Genomic DNA, 14,564 nt, shown 5'->3' with positions numbered 1-14,564 from the left:
ATCTTCACTGGTGGGACCTTTTGACTTGTTATCTCAGTGATCAATCTTCGCAGCCAAACACCCTCACACGCTGCAAGAGTTGCTGCTATAAATTCTGCCTCACAAGATGAAAGTGCTACGCACCTTTGTTTTTGAGACGTCCATGTGATCAGATTAGAATTCACATAATAGGCCATACCACTTGTGCTTCTTCCATCATTTAGATCGTTTCCATGATCACTGTCTGTGTACCCGAGCAACGTAGTTTCTTTCTTTTCTTTTGAGTACTTTATACCAAAATCCATTGTACCTTTGATGCATCTGGGTATGACTTTCACAGCTTGGAGATGTTTTAACTGGGGCTTCTCCATAAAACGACTTACTATTCCAACTACGAAAGAGATGTCAGATCCTGTGTGGGTTAAGTATCTCAATGCTCCCACTATGCTTCAGTACTTTGTACTGTTTACTGGATCACTTCCTTCATCTTTGCGTAGCTTCAGCCTCTGTTCCATTGGGGTTCTTGTAGGGTTGCAGTCTTGCATTCTAGTTTTGACGAGAAGGTTCCTTGCATACGCTTCTTGCTTTAGAGTGATTCCATATCCTTTCTGATTTACCTCAATTCCCAAATAATATGCCAGTAACCCCAGATCGCTCATTTCAAACTTGGTGTTCATATCATCTTTGAACATTTGGACACTATTAGCACAGTTTCCTGTTACTAAAAGATCATCAACGTATACACCTACGATTAGAGTGTTCTCACCTTCTTTCTTCGTGTAGACTGAATACTTGTAGGCACATCTCTTGAATCCAAGGCTCTTTAAATACTGATCCAAGCACACATTCCACACCCTAGGAGCTTGTTTAAGGCCGTAGAGTGCCTTAGACAGCTTGTATACCTTGTGTGTTTCGCCCTTCTTCTCGTATCCATCTGGTTGTGATATGTAGACCTCTTCCCCTAATTCGCCATTCAGGAATGCTGATTTCACGTCCAAGTGATGTACTTTCCACCCATTTGATCCTGCCAGTGCAAGAATAACACGAATTGTTTCAATTTGTGCCACAGGTGCGAAGACTTCATCGTAATCGATACCATGCCTTTGGATGTACCCCTTTGCTACAATTCTGGCCTTGTGTTTTACAACCTTCCCATTTGGATCCCTTTTCAGCTTGAAAACCCATTTTAATCCAATGGCTTTGCGATTCTTTGGCAGATTCACTAAACACCAAGTGTTGTTTTTCTCGATAGACGTTATTTTAGCTTCCATCGCCTCTCGCCATTCTTTCTTCTTGCTAGCTTCGAGGTACAAGACTGGTTCCTCATCGGTGCGAGCCAAGAATAGTTCTTCTGGGGGCAAATTGATTTTGTGGGTATTTTCGTAGAGGCTTGTGAGTGTTCGAAATCGTTTTGGAGCACCGCCGCCGGTGGAACTTGAACCTATGCTTGGATTGTTCGGAGAATTTTGAGGAGATTGGGGATTTGGAGAATTGGGTGTAATGGGTGAAATTGGGGAATTTATCGGGGTATTTGGAAGGGATATATTCGGGTAACCCGAATTCGTTGACTGGTCAAATATATCCCAATTTTCATTTGACTGCGGTGACCCATTTTCTTGATCTGGTGTGTCCGACACCCATTCACCTTCTTCGTCATAGCCATCTCCGTCGAGATCAAAACCTTTAATAGTGAAGCTCATCCCGTCGTAGCTTTGATTTTTGTACTCGTTTCCCAATCCCACCTGCGTTTTTATTCAAATACTACATCACGACTTACATACATCGTTCCTGTATTCGGATCCAACAAACTATAGGCTTTTGTTCCTTTCTCTACTCTGAGATGAACCAATTGTATACTTCTATCTTCCAGTTTCTTCAAGTGACCTTTAGCAACCTTCATTTGAGCTACACATCCAAATATGCGCAAATGATCGACATGTGGCTTCCTTCTAGTCCACATTTCATATGGAGTAGCATTCTTCAGAACTTTCGTGTGCACTCTGTTTAGGATGTAAACAGAGTGAGTCACAGCTACTCCCCACAGTACATCAGGAACCTCCATAGTCTTGAGATTACACCTCACCATTTCCAGTACTGTTCTATTGCATCTCTCTACTACTCCATTTTACTGTGGAGAGTAGGGAGACATATAGTGTCTCTACAGCCCTGTTTCATTACAGTACCTGGTAAAATCGTTTGACAAGAATTCTCATCCTCTGTCAGTTCGTAGCACCTTTAATTTTTCCCCTGTTTCGGTCTCAACTTTGACTCTGAAATTCTTGAAGGTTTGAAATGCCTCGTCCTTTGTTTTCATCAGAAATACCCACATGACTCTGCTGAAATCATCGACAATCAACATGAAGTATCGATTCCCAGCTGGTGTAGGTGGTGAGACTGGTCTACACAAGTCACCATGGATGAGTTCAAGTCTTTTCTTTGCTCTAAAGTTTGTGCATGTTAGGAACGGGTTCCTTGTTTGTTTCCCCACTAAACAGCCTTCACATGGTGAAGAAGGAACCATAATCTTTGGTACCCCATTAATCAGACCTTTGTCAACCATTAGCTTCATTGAGTTGAAGTTGATGTGTCCCATACGTTTATGCCACAGCCATACTGCTTCATCAACTTCGACTTTCAAACATATTGCGCCAATTTCTTCCAACTCTATCGTGTAGAGTCTATTGTTTGATCTACGGACTTTCATTAGCAATTTTCCAGATGAATCATTAACCCATAAGAATGGATCTTTGATTTTTATTTCATCTCCTCCTTCAGCCAATTGTCCCAAAGTAATGATGTTAGTATACAAATCTAGGATGTAGTATACTTCATTAAGTTTGCGTTTTCCCCATCTTTACATCTAAATACGATTGAACCTTTCCCTTTGATACGTACTCTAGATTTATTATCAAATTTTACAAAACCTTCAATTGACTTGTTCAAGTCTGTAAATTTGGATTCATCCCTTGTCATATGATTTCTTGCCCTTGTATCAAGGTACCAAATGTGGGAGGAATTTTGTGAATTACCATGGGTTTGCAGTTTAGGGCTAACAGCTTCTTCGTTCAGGAACACCTTGCCTCCATCTTCATATGCTGCGAATAAGAGTGCAGGTTCATTATCTTCATGCTCCTGAATTAAATTGCTTTCGTAACTTCGATCCTTTCTTGGATTTTTACATTCAGCGGCATAATGGCCAAATTCTTGGCAATTATAACACTAAATCTCGCTTTTGTCTCGATTATTTGATGAACCTTGAACTCCTTCTTTCTGATGGTGTGAATTTGCCCTTCCACGACCACCATGGCCACTTCCATTCCTTCATCTACCTCTTCTTCTGCCTCCACAAGAATTACTAAAGCCACCACGATTCGATTTTTGTTTCGAATCTCCGTCTGCTGTTTTCTTGTATTTCTCGGTCCATTCTTTATGGGTCAACAAGACTTTCCGATCGTCATTCTCGCTGCTACCTTTCATACGTTCTTCATACGCCTTAAGCCTACCAATTACTTCCTCGACAGACATAGATTCCAAATCTCCAAATTGCTCAAGTGTTGAGGCAATCTGGATGATACAACTCTAAGTAATTTCTTCACTACCTGAGCTTCTTCAATCTTATCTCCCAGGGTGTGTAGAGTACTTACAGTGTTGGTCACTTTCCCAGTGAAATCATCAACACATTCCGTCTCTTTCATGCTTAACGCTTCAAATTCAGCCTTCAACATCTGAGTTCTGGCCACCTTCACTCTATCAGCTCCCACATACATTGTTTTGAGAGCTTCCCAGGCTTCTTTGGCCATCTTCTTCTCCGCCAAGACCATTAACAGATCTTCAGGTATACCCTGATAAATGGCAGCCAACACCGTGTTATCCTTTTTTTCTTCACCTAGGGTATTCGAGGTTCTGGGTTCTACAGCATCCCAAACACCTTGAGCCAACATGTATACACGCATTTTAATTGCCCACGCTCCATAATTTGTCTTCTTCAACATTGGATAATGGAGAGTAACTTGCCCGTCTTTTCCACCATTGCTATTCTCTCCTATCATCTCCTTTGGTTGATACTTGGGCATGCACCAGATTCCCTCTGATACCAAATGTTGGTTTTTCTACAAACCTGTGACTTTTTAGAATAGCAATGTAACAGTAAAAACAGAGAGAGGGTATTTCACAAGCTTAAAGCTTTATTGAGTGAAAACTAGAGGAAGATGTGATAATCCTCAACATTCACATACACGAGTACTTAAACAACAAAAATGTGAAATACATGAAACTGACTCCACTACTACGTATGACTCGGTACTACAGCCCACATGGCTTTTGATTATTTCAAGACTTCAAACATGCAACTAACTAAATACTAAGTAAATTAAAACATTTTTGAATTACTTCATCAAAAAATTTACAAATGTTGTCGTGCGAGTGCTTATAGTTATCAAGCTTGTAGTTGGTTTTGTAAAAAGATGTGATGAATAAACAATTTGTATTAAAAACATGAGTTCAAATACTTGTAGCTTTTGGATTTAAACACTTATAACTTGATTAGGAATTTATATTTTATGAGTTTTTTGGTTGGTTTCATTTATTAATTATAAGGATTTAAATATTTTTAAAAAGTTTCTATTACGTCAATTATTGTAATTGTGCTGAATTCTTGTTTTCTTAGGTTGGAATTGGTATTTGGTTATGCAAGTAATTTGAGAAGGGTATGCATTATTAAACATCGTATATCTAAATATATTTTTCAATAAAAAACAAATAGTTCTAGTAACTAACCATGGGTATGAAATTGCATACCCTTTCAAAGCTATAAATCTGCCCCTGGTGGCATGTGAGGGGCTTGGTACCTATTTTATATGTTATATACGATGTCTTTCTATAACCTCTTCATATTGTTGCCATAAAATTAAACGACCAAGCAAGATCAAACAATGTCTTCTTCCTCTAACTACTCCAAACCAAATCAAGCAATGCAATATGACAATGGTTACATTCTTGAATTAGGACATCCTTAACCGAGAAGGTTAGGGTGTGCCCTAACTCTGTGGTAAGGAGAATCAAACAATGCATTCTTCGTTTAAGTATTCCTCATTTAACCCTTTTGTTTCGTTTTTGAAGAATCCAAGGAAAAATGTCATTTTTGGGAATTGGTGGATCCAAATTAAAACTTTCAATTCACAAGTTGAACCTGAAAAAAAAATGGAAACATGTAATTCTGCAGACTTAAATATGGTGTATCAAAAAATGTCGTGAACATCTAGTAGATAAAAAGATGGACCAGGGTGTTAGATAAGAAAATGACCAAATGAAATGGAAGCTATTAACTCACACCTATGTTGTGCTCTATGTTATGTTTTTAGTTAAGCTCGTTTAATGGATTTTTCTTAATGACATTTTATAATGTTTGCTAGTTTTGTACTGTATTTTCCTTAATGACGGTTTAGTTTATTTGTGCACGTTATTAGTTTGTATGGAATGTACATGATTCGTAATGTTGTTAAATGGAAATATATGAACACGACAAACTTCCATGACATATTTATCATAAGTTAATCTAAAGAGTATAATGCAAAAATGTTAACACTCGTTCCCAGGATCAACTAGTTATAAAACTCAAGGATTTTGGTATAGGGAGTTTTAGAGAAAAACCTTAATTCGCGATGCGGGTGTTGAGATGTTGTGTCACGGGCCACGTTACTAAGTAGCAATGCAACCATATATTGAATGCATATGATGACGACTAGGCTCAAAACCCTAATCTAGGGCCCTATACCCTATAAAAAGACTCTAACTCTAGGGTTTCACATATTCTTTCAGCCTTCACTCCCAAAAAACATTTCCTTAGCAAACCCTAGCCTTCATTTATGAGTGTGTGTGAATTTTTGTGCTTGTTTATGTAAATATTGCAGGTGAAGCAAGTCCATCTTGGTGCAACGATGTATTAATGCAACTTAGATCCAACATTCTCCATATATTTATGGACCTTTGTAAGTACAAAGCTCTTGCCTTGATAATTTTCTCTTTAGATCTAGTTTGTAGGTCAAGCTAGCATCTTTTGGTCCCTTTTATGGTGTTCTTGGAGTTTGGGAAACTCCAAAACCTACTGTGTTGCTTTTATGACTTCCAGACCTTGGTATTGCTAGAAAGTTGGGATTTTTGTGCATCACATCGCTTCATGTATGAGATATGTTTATTTTGGTCCCTTTGAGAGTTAGGGTTGGAGACCTTGATGGATTGAGCCTTTGGGATGGATAAATTTGGAAATTTTATCCATAGAAACCACTAGAGGGATCATATGTGAGAATGTTAGGCTTTGACTTGTTGGGTTAAGGATTTAATGGATTGTGTACACAGCCTCGAGAAGCGATATGTGGCCAAGGAAGGTTTGTGTCATGGATATTGGACTGATTTTGCGACTGTTTTGTCGCCAAGTGGTAGCAACGCGACTGAGGGTTGGCCACGTTATGTTGACTTGTTTGATTGTTGACTTTGACTTTGCTGTTGACTTTTGACCATTTTGACTTTTGGTCAAAATTTGAAGGATATGAGTTTAAGACCAATGATCATTTTCTAATGGATATTAGGTGGACCGTGCTATTAGATTATTAGTGGAATCTCGTGTAAGGCTTGTGGTTGATCAACTAGCTCCAGGTGAGTTTTCTCACTATATTGCGTACATGTGATATTGTATATCCTTTGTATAAAAGGATATATGTACTGTTAGGCTTATGCTAGTAAAACAAGTAGTCTTTGTTATGTATGTGATTGATTGACTGTATGGTATTGTTATGTGCCATGATTAGATGGGTATTCGTATTATTGGTTAATCGCTAAGTGAATGTCGTAGGGATTCTACGAAGATTAAATTAAATAGCCTGAGAACTCTGGTCTAGGCCTTATTGCATGGTTCTTGTTTGATTTATTGCTCTCATGTAGGATCATATGTTCAACTGGCTATCTTATTTATTACCTACTTATAGTTATGCATTTACTTTCAATATTAGTAATGGCCTTTGTATATGGTTGTATGACAGAAGGAAGACGGTGGTTGTATGACGGATAGGAGTCGGTGGCTCAGTGCCGGTAATAGTGTAATGGAAGGGTGCCTATGTGTGACAACCGTCAAATTCTGGCCAAGTCAAAGTCAACAAAAGTTAACGGGTCAAACCGATAAACTCAATTAGTGCTTGCAGGATATATTATATTCTATGTTTTCTAATGTACAACTTTCTATCATAATACAAATCATCACTCAAAAGTTTCAAATGTTCGGAAATTCTAAACCCTAGTCAGGGTAAGTGATGTAATGACTCTATAAAGCACTATTAAACACCATTCTGGGATGTAAAACACTCATAACAAGGCATAATGGGGTTTACAAACCTTGCATTACGGGGCCAAACACTAACGAGGGCTACACATACAGTCTTTCTTAATCCCTCCCACTCTATCTTTATCTCCCCCAAATCTCTCTCAAAATCTCTCCTAATCTCTCTCAGAACTCTTGATAAGTGAAAAGCATATTTTCCAATGCTTATATGGTCATCCGTACCATCCCAAGTCTTCCTGTAAGGGTTAAATTGGTTGTAATTAGTCGAAGTGTCATAGGTCTTCGTATATAGTACAGTCTTCGTATTCACTGTAATCTATTTTACTAGGGTACATTATTCGAAGCTTATTTGTCTAATTCTTAGTATATGTTTTGTAAGCTTTTCTTCTCCTATAAATAGGAGTCTTTACTAGAGTTAGATAAGGTTTTTTACAATCTTGTCTATTCTGCACTCTGTAAACCTAAAAGCGTAATATTGAACTGAATCAAGATCTTATTTACATCGGTGTTCAATCTTACATACATTTTTGATTTCAAACTCTGATTAATATTCATACTCGATTCTTTGATTCTTCATTAGGTATCAAATCAGGAATCATATCTCTGTGATTCGATTCTGCACTTGAATTGTTGAATCGAGTGTTCATCTAGTAATTTCAATTTGAATCAACTAGTTTTATGTTAAATTCTCAAAGTATCTTCAAAATTCTCAAAAGTTTTCTTCCGTACAACAATGACGTCATTCAATCTTAATTCCATGACTTCATTTTCTCATTTGTTAGGATCATCAATAAAAATTCCAATGTTAATCCCTGAGTATTACGATCAGTGGGCTGATCGTATGGAGGATTATCTCAATGGTTTGGATGAAGAATTGTGGACTTGTATTTCTGGTAATCTCAATCCTCCATCGAATGTTCAACCACTTGGAGCTTCTTCTGGAAGTTATGGAGTAGAGAATCAAACTGATCGTCTGAAAAAGCTGGAGAAGAGATGCATGAGAGAGCTGCGAGGAGCTTTGCCTCCAGTTGTGTACAACTATGTGAGGAGTTGTAAAACTGCAAAGGAGATCTGGAACAATCTAAAGGAGAAATTTCAAGGAAGCGAGAAGATGAGAGTTAACTCAGTAAAACAATTCTTGGTTGAATTGAAAGACTTCAGACAGAAAGACAATGAAACTATTGAGGCATATTACGATCGTCTGAATGAATTAATCTATCGATGCAACCGATATGGAATCACTAGATCAGTCATGGAGTTCAATCTTATCTTCGTCATGGGTCTTAGAAAGGAGTGGCGAAATGTAAACATGATGGTTAAAAATCAACAGAGTTTTGATACGTTAACTTTGAATGACTTGTACAATCAGTTAAAATCACACGAAAATGAAGTGAATGAAATTGTTGAAGAAACGAAGGTGACTTTGGGAGGTCCACTGGCTTTGGTTTCAAAAATGACTTGGTCTATAACAGCTTACAACGAAAGTAAAAAAGTCAAAGAGAGGGCTGAAGGTTCGCAGGGAACTGTTCACAAGCGAACCTTCGGTTGCCTTCGTTTCCCTTCCATTGTTAGGTTCGCATGTGACAACCCGAAACTTATCTCGTTTCCGTTACACGATTATGTTAATATAAATTCAAATTTGTTAACTTTTCCGTCAAACTCTTTGGGTTAATAAAATAATCTAGTTATATTTAATCAAATTATTTACAAATCGGAACCAAAAATCGTGCGGAAACCCGAAAATCTGGAAAAATCAAACATTTCTGGTCGAAGTGGGATTACGACCGTAAACGTGTTTATGACCATAAACTCGTTTACGACCGTAAACCTGTTTACGGTTAGTGACGAGTGGACCCCTCACCTCTCCCTATAAATACGATACCTCCGACTTCATTAGGACATTTCTGGCCACACTCTCTCCTCCTCTCTCTAAGAATCTCGACTGTAAACACTCAAAACGCATTCAAACTCCGAAAAACATCGAGAAAACCACGTTTGGAGCCCTTTGGAACGTCTGGAAACACTCAGCTCGTCGAAATCAACATCCAAACATCATTCTTCCAAGTTTACGGTCCAACCTTCAAGAACCGTAAACCCTATTCTTGAGTTTATGGTCCAACCTTCAAAGATCGTAAACTCTGTTCTTGAGTTTACGGCCGTAAACTCGCCAAGTCTTCAGAAATCGTAAACTCTTGTTCACGGCCGTAAACACCTTTTGGGTGGTACTTTTGGCTAAAAACCCATTTCTTCGATTCAAGCAAGTCTCGGTAACATTCCTCAACCAAATTCAAGTGTTTTCTGACACTTTATTTATCGAAATCGCTAATTTAGATACATATACGTATTTATTTGATAATAGGATTTTGTTAATTGTCGCGTGCAACAACTCAGGAATCTTCTTTTCAATCAACAACCCCATGCAACAACTGTAAGTTCATACCCCTACATTTTTCCGTATTTTTTTTAAGTTTTCGGGGGGGGGGGGGGGGGGGGGGGGGAATACAAGCTCCACATAAACATTTTCTTGAATATACATAAAACTTATGCAAATCTCATACTTTAAATCCCTTTTGTATTATGTTGAACATAAGGGACGTTTTCACAAAAATTGCATAGTTTTTTTTTTTGGACACGTTATTCGCTACGTTATACATGCAAACTATAATCGGTATAGTTTGAGATTTCTATAAAACTTATCAAGCATAGAAACTTTCACTACTAAACATATGCACTGGAACAGAAACCGTTTACAGTTTACATCACTGCTTTATCATGACTTTCATAACCGTAAATATCACTATATACGTTATACCTGCGGATTTTTCACTACGATAGAACGCTACTGCACTACATGTTAACTAGATTGTACAATACTGTAAGGCGCTACTTCACTACTATACCCTTAGGTGTACAGGGATAAATCCTACCACTGTATAACCAGAGTCTCCTGCTAGAGGGAGAGCGTGAGATTTGTGAATAGATCTATTCGGGACTGACAATCCCACGTCTGGACTGCTAGCTACAGTTAGGCGGGCACGCCTGAGATGTACAAATGTCATTTCACTCAACGCCTGAAGAACGTTGGAAATGTTACTAGTCATACCAAACATGGTTATACGACTCACATTATGTATAAATCACTTTTAGTTTACCAACCCCTCCTTCTTCAACAGTTTTATTTATACCAAATAGAACTAAACACACTATGCATACTAACCGAGCCAGGGTTTTTCAAAACCGAATCATTTATGCTACGGTTTTACATATTAAATACTTATACTCCGTGATTAGCTTTAGCTAGTCACATGAGGTAGTATTTTCGCATATCACTACGGTTTTTCAGAAATGAACATTCATGGTTTTATACGAAATCGATAACGCTACGTTTTTCACTAAAAAAATATCGGATTTTCTTGAGACCACACAAACATTTCGGCTCACTCATCAACAAGTTTTCATTACAAATTACTGCTTATGAACTCACTAGCTTTATGCTGATATTTTTCAAACTGCTTGTATTCTCAGAAAATTCGTAGACAGGTACTTGCTGGATTTTCGAGGAACTGAAGCATTAAGAGTTTTTAAGTTTTTACAATGCAAAACTATTGGATATATTTCATTCATTTCCATGCAAACACATAACAAAACTCAATTCCTTCATATTCTAATTAATTTGATATATTTCATTCATTTCGAAAACATTCCGCAAACCAAACGATCTCTTAGACTGGAGCTTGTGAATGAGTGTTAGAATCTTGAATCTTTAGAGATGTTGATTAATTGTTGGTAAAATTCAGTTATGTGTGAGCTGTTTAATTTTGTTCGTAACTATTTTCAATAGTCTTCCTTATAGTTTATAGGTACTTAGTGTTAAGTTTTGAGTGTATATTGGAATTTTATTTTAAGGGTTCAGTTGTAACCAATGTTCTAAATAATATAACGCGTGACTTGGCGGCAATGTCAAGCCTCAAGCTTTTCTGAGCCTTGGCGAGCCACGCCGTTTGTAAGACGTGACATAAGGCGACAATTTTGTATATAATTAATATTTTTATATGTATTTTCAACTATTATTCATTTTTATACATATATATGAGTTAAGACGGCTTTTTGGTAAAGTTTGACAGCAGGTACAAACCTTGGAGCCATGACACGCCACGACGGAGCCATGACGAGTTTTTTAGAATATTGGTTGTAACTCTTACGAAATTGAATATATTGTCGTCTTTAGTTTTCTTTTGTTCTGATATCATGAACACAATGTATGGATTTTAAACACTATCTATCCAACATGTTTTTTCGATCTATGGATCTGGATAAGAAAACATCTATAAAACTCTTTAAAAATCATTTAATTATATAAAACGTACTCTTTAACAGTATTGCTTTGTAAACATCATAAAACATCTTTGAGCTTCTTACAATTTTGCCACGTAAGAATGTACTAATTAACATACATCTTGAACACTCGTTTGCATGCAATATATAAAAACACTTTACGTTGTAACGCGTCCACTTTTGGAATATGAATTACAAGCAAGATATTGTGTATGTTCTTTTAGAACGGTGGCAACTTTTTTTAAAAGATAAACAAACCATAGAAATTTTCTAGCATAAACACACTTTCATAATTATATTAAAATTTTAACTTTATTTTTTTAAATGGTATAATGGAGAAAATAATATCCAAATTTCATTTAATAAGTGATTTATACAATGCTGAAATTTTTATATCTCTCGAATCAATTGATTTTATTATGGTTAGCAAGAAAATAAAAGGGAAGGTTTATTTTTTTCAAAAAAATATTATAACAAAGAATTACATATAACCACTAACGAATATTATAATAGGAAAATACCACCGCATACATGAGCGAATCACGTAGCGGTTTGTGTTGATCGAAAATCAGACCGTTCTTGAAGAATCCAAAAGGTAATAACAAAAAAGTGGGAGCAGAATGTCAAAATTCGAAGACGTAGAAATACAACTAAAGTATCTTAATTATATTCCTTCCGATTTCAAACATTAATTTTCTAAATTTAATTTATAAAATAAAAATAAATAAATAAATAGGTCATTTGACTAATAATCATCACAGTACTATTATAATACACACCTAATTTTAAATAGATGAAATTCATAGAATTTGCGTAACATTATATTTAATCAACATTTTATAATAGGTTTTAATAAATATGCTAGAAGCCGTAAAACCAACTTTTTTTTGGAGAGTTGTATCTGTGAACAACGTGTTATACTTCTTGTTTTTTTTATTCTTTTTTATAAAAGGAGTACAAAAGAATGGTGGAATAAGAAGGATTCTCCCTCTATTTTTATAAATTTGATTATATGACTTCAGCACTCCTCTTTATATATATATGCAAAATATATATATACTGTGACTTCAGACGCGTTTAAACACCTTTCACACCATGAATGCTTGAGTGCAACAGTATAAATACCTGTTGTTTGTGTTGCTCTCAAATCCTACACTCTCTCTAAATCTTGTAGTGGAAGTTACTTGAGAAATGGGTTTTGCCACCTAACTATTCATTCATATATCACACCTGATCTCTCTCTCTCTCTCTCTCTCTCTCTCTCTCTCTCTCTCTCTCTCTCTCTCTCTCTCTCTCTCTCTCTCTCTCTCTCTCTCTCTCTCTCTCTCTCTCTCTCTCTCTCTCTCTCTCTCTCTCTCTCTCTCTCTCTCTCTCTGTGTGTGTGTGTGCACATATTATATATAAAAAGAGAGGTGTGATTAATGATGCATCACAGGAGGCAAGGGAAGAGGAGCCTTGAGAAAGAAGAGGACGACATATTTCCAGTGTACTCACATCAGTCACAAGAGGATATGACGGCCATCGTCTCCGCCCTTTCTCAAGTCATCGGGGGTGAAGACACAGCCACAGCCACAGCCACTGATCATCATCCTAATCCAATCTCCTCCTACTCCGCTTCTTCTGCTTCTCCAAACCAACCACCACCCAACGTCATTCAACAATCACCAGGTCAATTTCTCTCTCAGTACATTGCATTGCATGCTATATATTTATATAAACGCCTTTAGTCATGCCTGTTGATTATTTGGTCAAATTAATTATGGTTCTATTGTTTTTTATATAATTTGGTTCCATTTTTAACCTCGGTAATATATAAGTAATCAACTTTACATCATCAATCAGAAAACCCTAATAACAAATGTGTAATGAGTTATCATAAAGCAGTTGAAGGTTTTAGTAGTTCAAGAAATTGTTCAATTTTAGGTCAGAAAAAGACCATGAGTATAACTTGTAACTGTAAATATGTATTTTAAGTCAACTACATATTTTAGTCAATGTACATCTAAATAAGGTAGCCTTTACAATAAACTAGCTAATAATATGTCACCTAAAATGGAGAAAAAAAAAAAAGATACATTTCAAAAATCTAAAGGGCAATATAATTGTGTGATGAACAGAAGGGAGCCAAAGAAGGAGACACTATAGAGGCGTAAGACAACGGCCATGGGGGAAATGGGCTGCCGAGATACGTGACCCACAGAAGGCGGCAAGAGTGTGGCTTGGCACATTTGAGACGGCGGAGGCAGCAGCCATTGCATACGATGAAGCTGCTCTTAGATTCAAAGGCAATAAAGCAAAGCTCAATTTCCCTGAACGAGTTCAACCAGGGCGATCTGAGTTAGGCTATCTAACCACTCGTCCTCACCACCTACAGCCACCACCTATGCAGCCTGATCAGCAACAGTATCACACCACCATGCCTCCTAATTATGATCTTCATTACTCACAGTCACAGTTTTATCTGGAAGCAAATGATCAAATGGGTTATAATACAAATTATAGTTTGCAATCTCCATCGTCACCCTCAACAAATCTGCAGGGAAGTTCATCTGGTTTTGGATCTATGCAATACTGGCAAGATTTTGATCCAAGAAATTACTAATCAGTCAAGAGAGCGCATGCATGCTGCATGCAGTACTGTGCTTGCATATCAACTTCAAAATCTCATGCTAGATTTTTTTTTTTTTTCATTATGTAACAATCATGCTCACTTTAGATAAATTAATTAAAAATATCTATATACATCAATCTACCAAAAAAAAAAAAACATTTATCAAAACAACAATTTGTATTGATGGGCGCGGAGATAATTTGTGTTGGAAATCAGTCTCCTTAGACCTGGAATCACATGCCCTGAACACCTATCAAAACAACAATTTGTATTGACACTAGCAATATTACTTTCAAATGGAAACTTCTT

At 36.9% G+C, this 14,564-nt stretch overlaps 2 protein-coding genes across 2 annotated transcripts; one reads left to right on the top strand and one right to left on the bottom strand.

The window, feature by feature from the left end:
* Window positions 1-2,188: 2,188 nt before the first annotated feature.
* On the bottom strand, window positions 2,189-4,028 carry LOC145040059 (uncharacterized). The gene is made up of 4 exons (XM_078988046.1): window positions 3,490-4,028; window positions 3,159-3,384; window positions 3,009-3,111; window positions 2,189-2,748 (listed from the first exon to the last, which is right to left on the bottom strand). The coding sequence occupies exons 1-4, from the start codon at window positions 4,026-4,028 to the stop codon at window positions 2,189-2,191; spliced, it is 1,428 nt and encodes a 475-aa protein (XP_078844172.1).
* Window positions 4,029-12,883: 8,855 nt separating this feature from the next.
* Window positions 12,884-14,333, top strand: LOC145038762 (Integrase-type DNA-binding superfamily protein). Its single transcript, XM_078987014.1, has 2 exons — window positions 12,884-13,312; window positions 13,762-14,333. Exons 1-2 carry the CDS (start codon window positions 13,066-13,068, stop codon window positions 14,244-14,246), a joined length of 732 nt encoding a protein of 243 aa, XP_078843140.1. The 5' UTR covers window positions 12,884-13,065; the 3' UTR covers window positions 14,247-14,333.
* Window positions 14,334-14,564: the final 231 nt, after the last annotated feature.

Source organism: Lactuca saligna, chromosome 4 (genome assembly GCF_052625555.1).
Source record: "Lactuca saligna cultivar CGN05327 chromosome 4, ASM5262555v1, whole genome shotgun sequence".
NCBI classification, from domain to species: Eukaryota; Viridiplantae; Streptophyta; class Magnoliopsida; order Asterales; family Asteraceae; genus Lactuca; species Lactuca saligna.
Note: the sequence above shows the minus strand (reverse complement) of the source record. Positions and strands in the feature narration are given on the sequence as shown.

Excerpts from the sequence above, each read along its gene's own strand:
- LOC145040059 (XM_078988046.1), bottom strand. The coding sequence starts at position 4,028 with ATGATAGGAGAGAATAGCAATGGTGGAAAAGACGGGCAAGTTACTCTC. Across the intron at positions 3,112-3,158 it reads TGGCCATTATGCCGCTGAAT|GAGCATGAAGATAATGAACC; the intron begins GTAAAAATCCAA and ends AATTTAATTCAG. Across the intron at positions 2,749-3,008 it reads CCCTAAACTGCAAACCCATG|GAGGAGATGAAATAAAAATC; the intron begins GTAATTCACAAA and ends AATTGGCTGAAG.
- LOC145038762 (XM_078987014.1), top strand. The coding sequence starts at position 13,066 with ATGATGCATCACAGGAGGCAAGGGAAGAGGAGCCTTGAGAAAGAAGAG. Across the intron at positions 13,313-13,761 it reads CGTCATTCAACAATCACCAG|AAGGGAGCCAAAGAAGGAGA; the intron begins GTCAATTTCTCT and ends TGTGATGAACAG.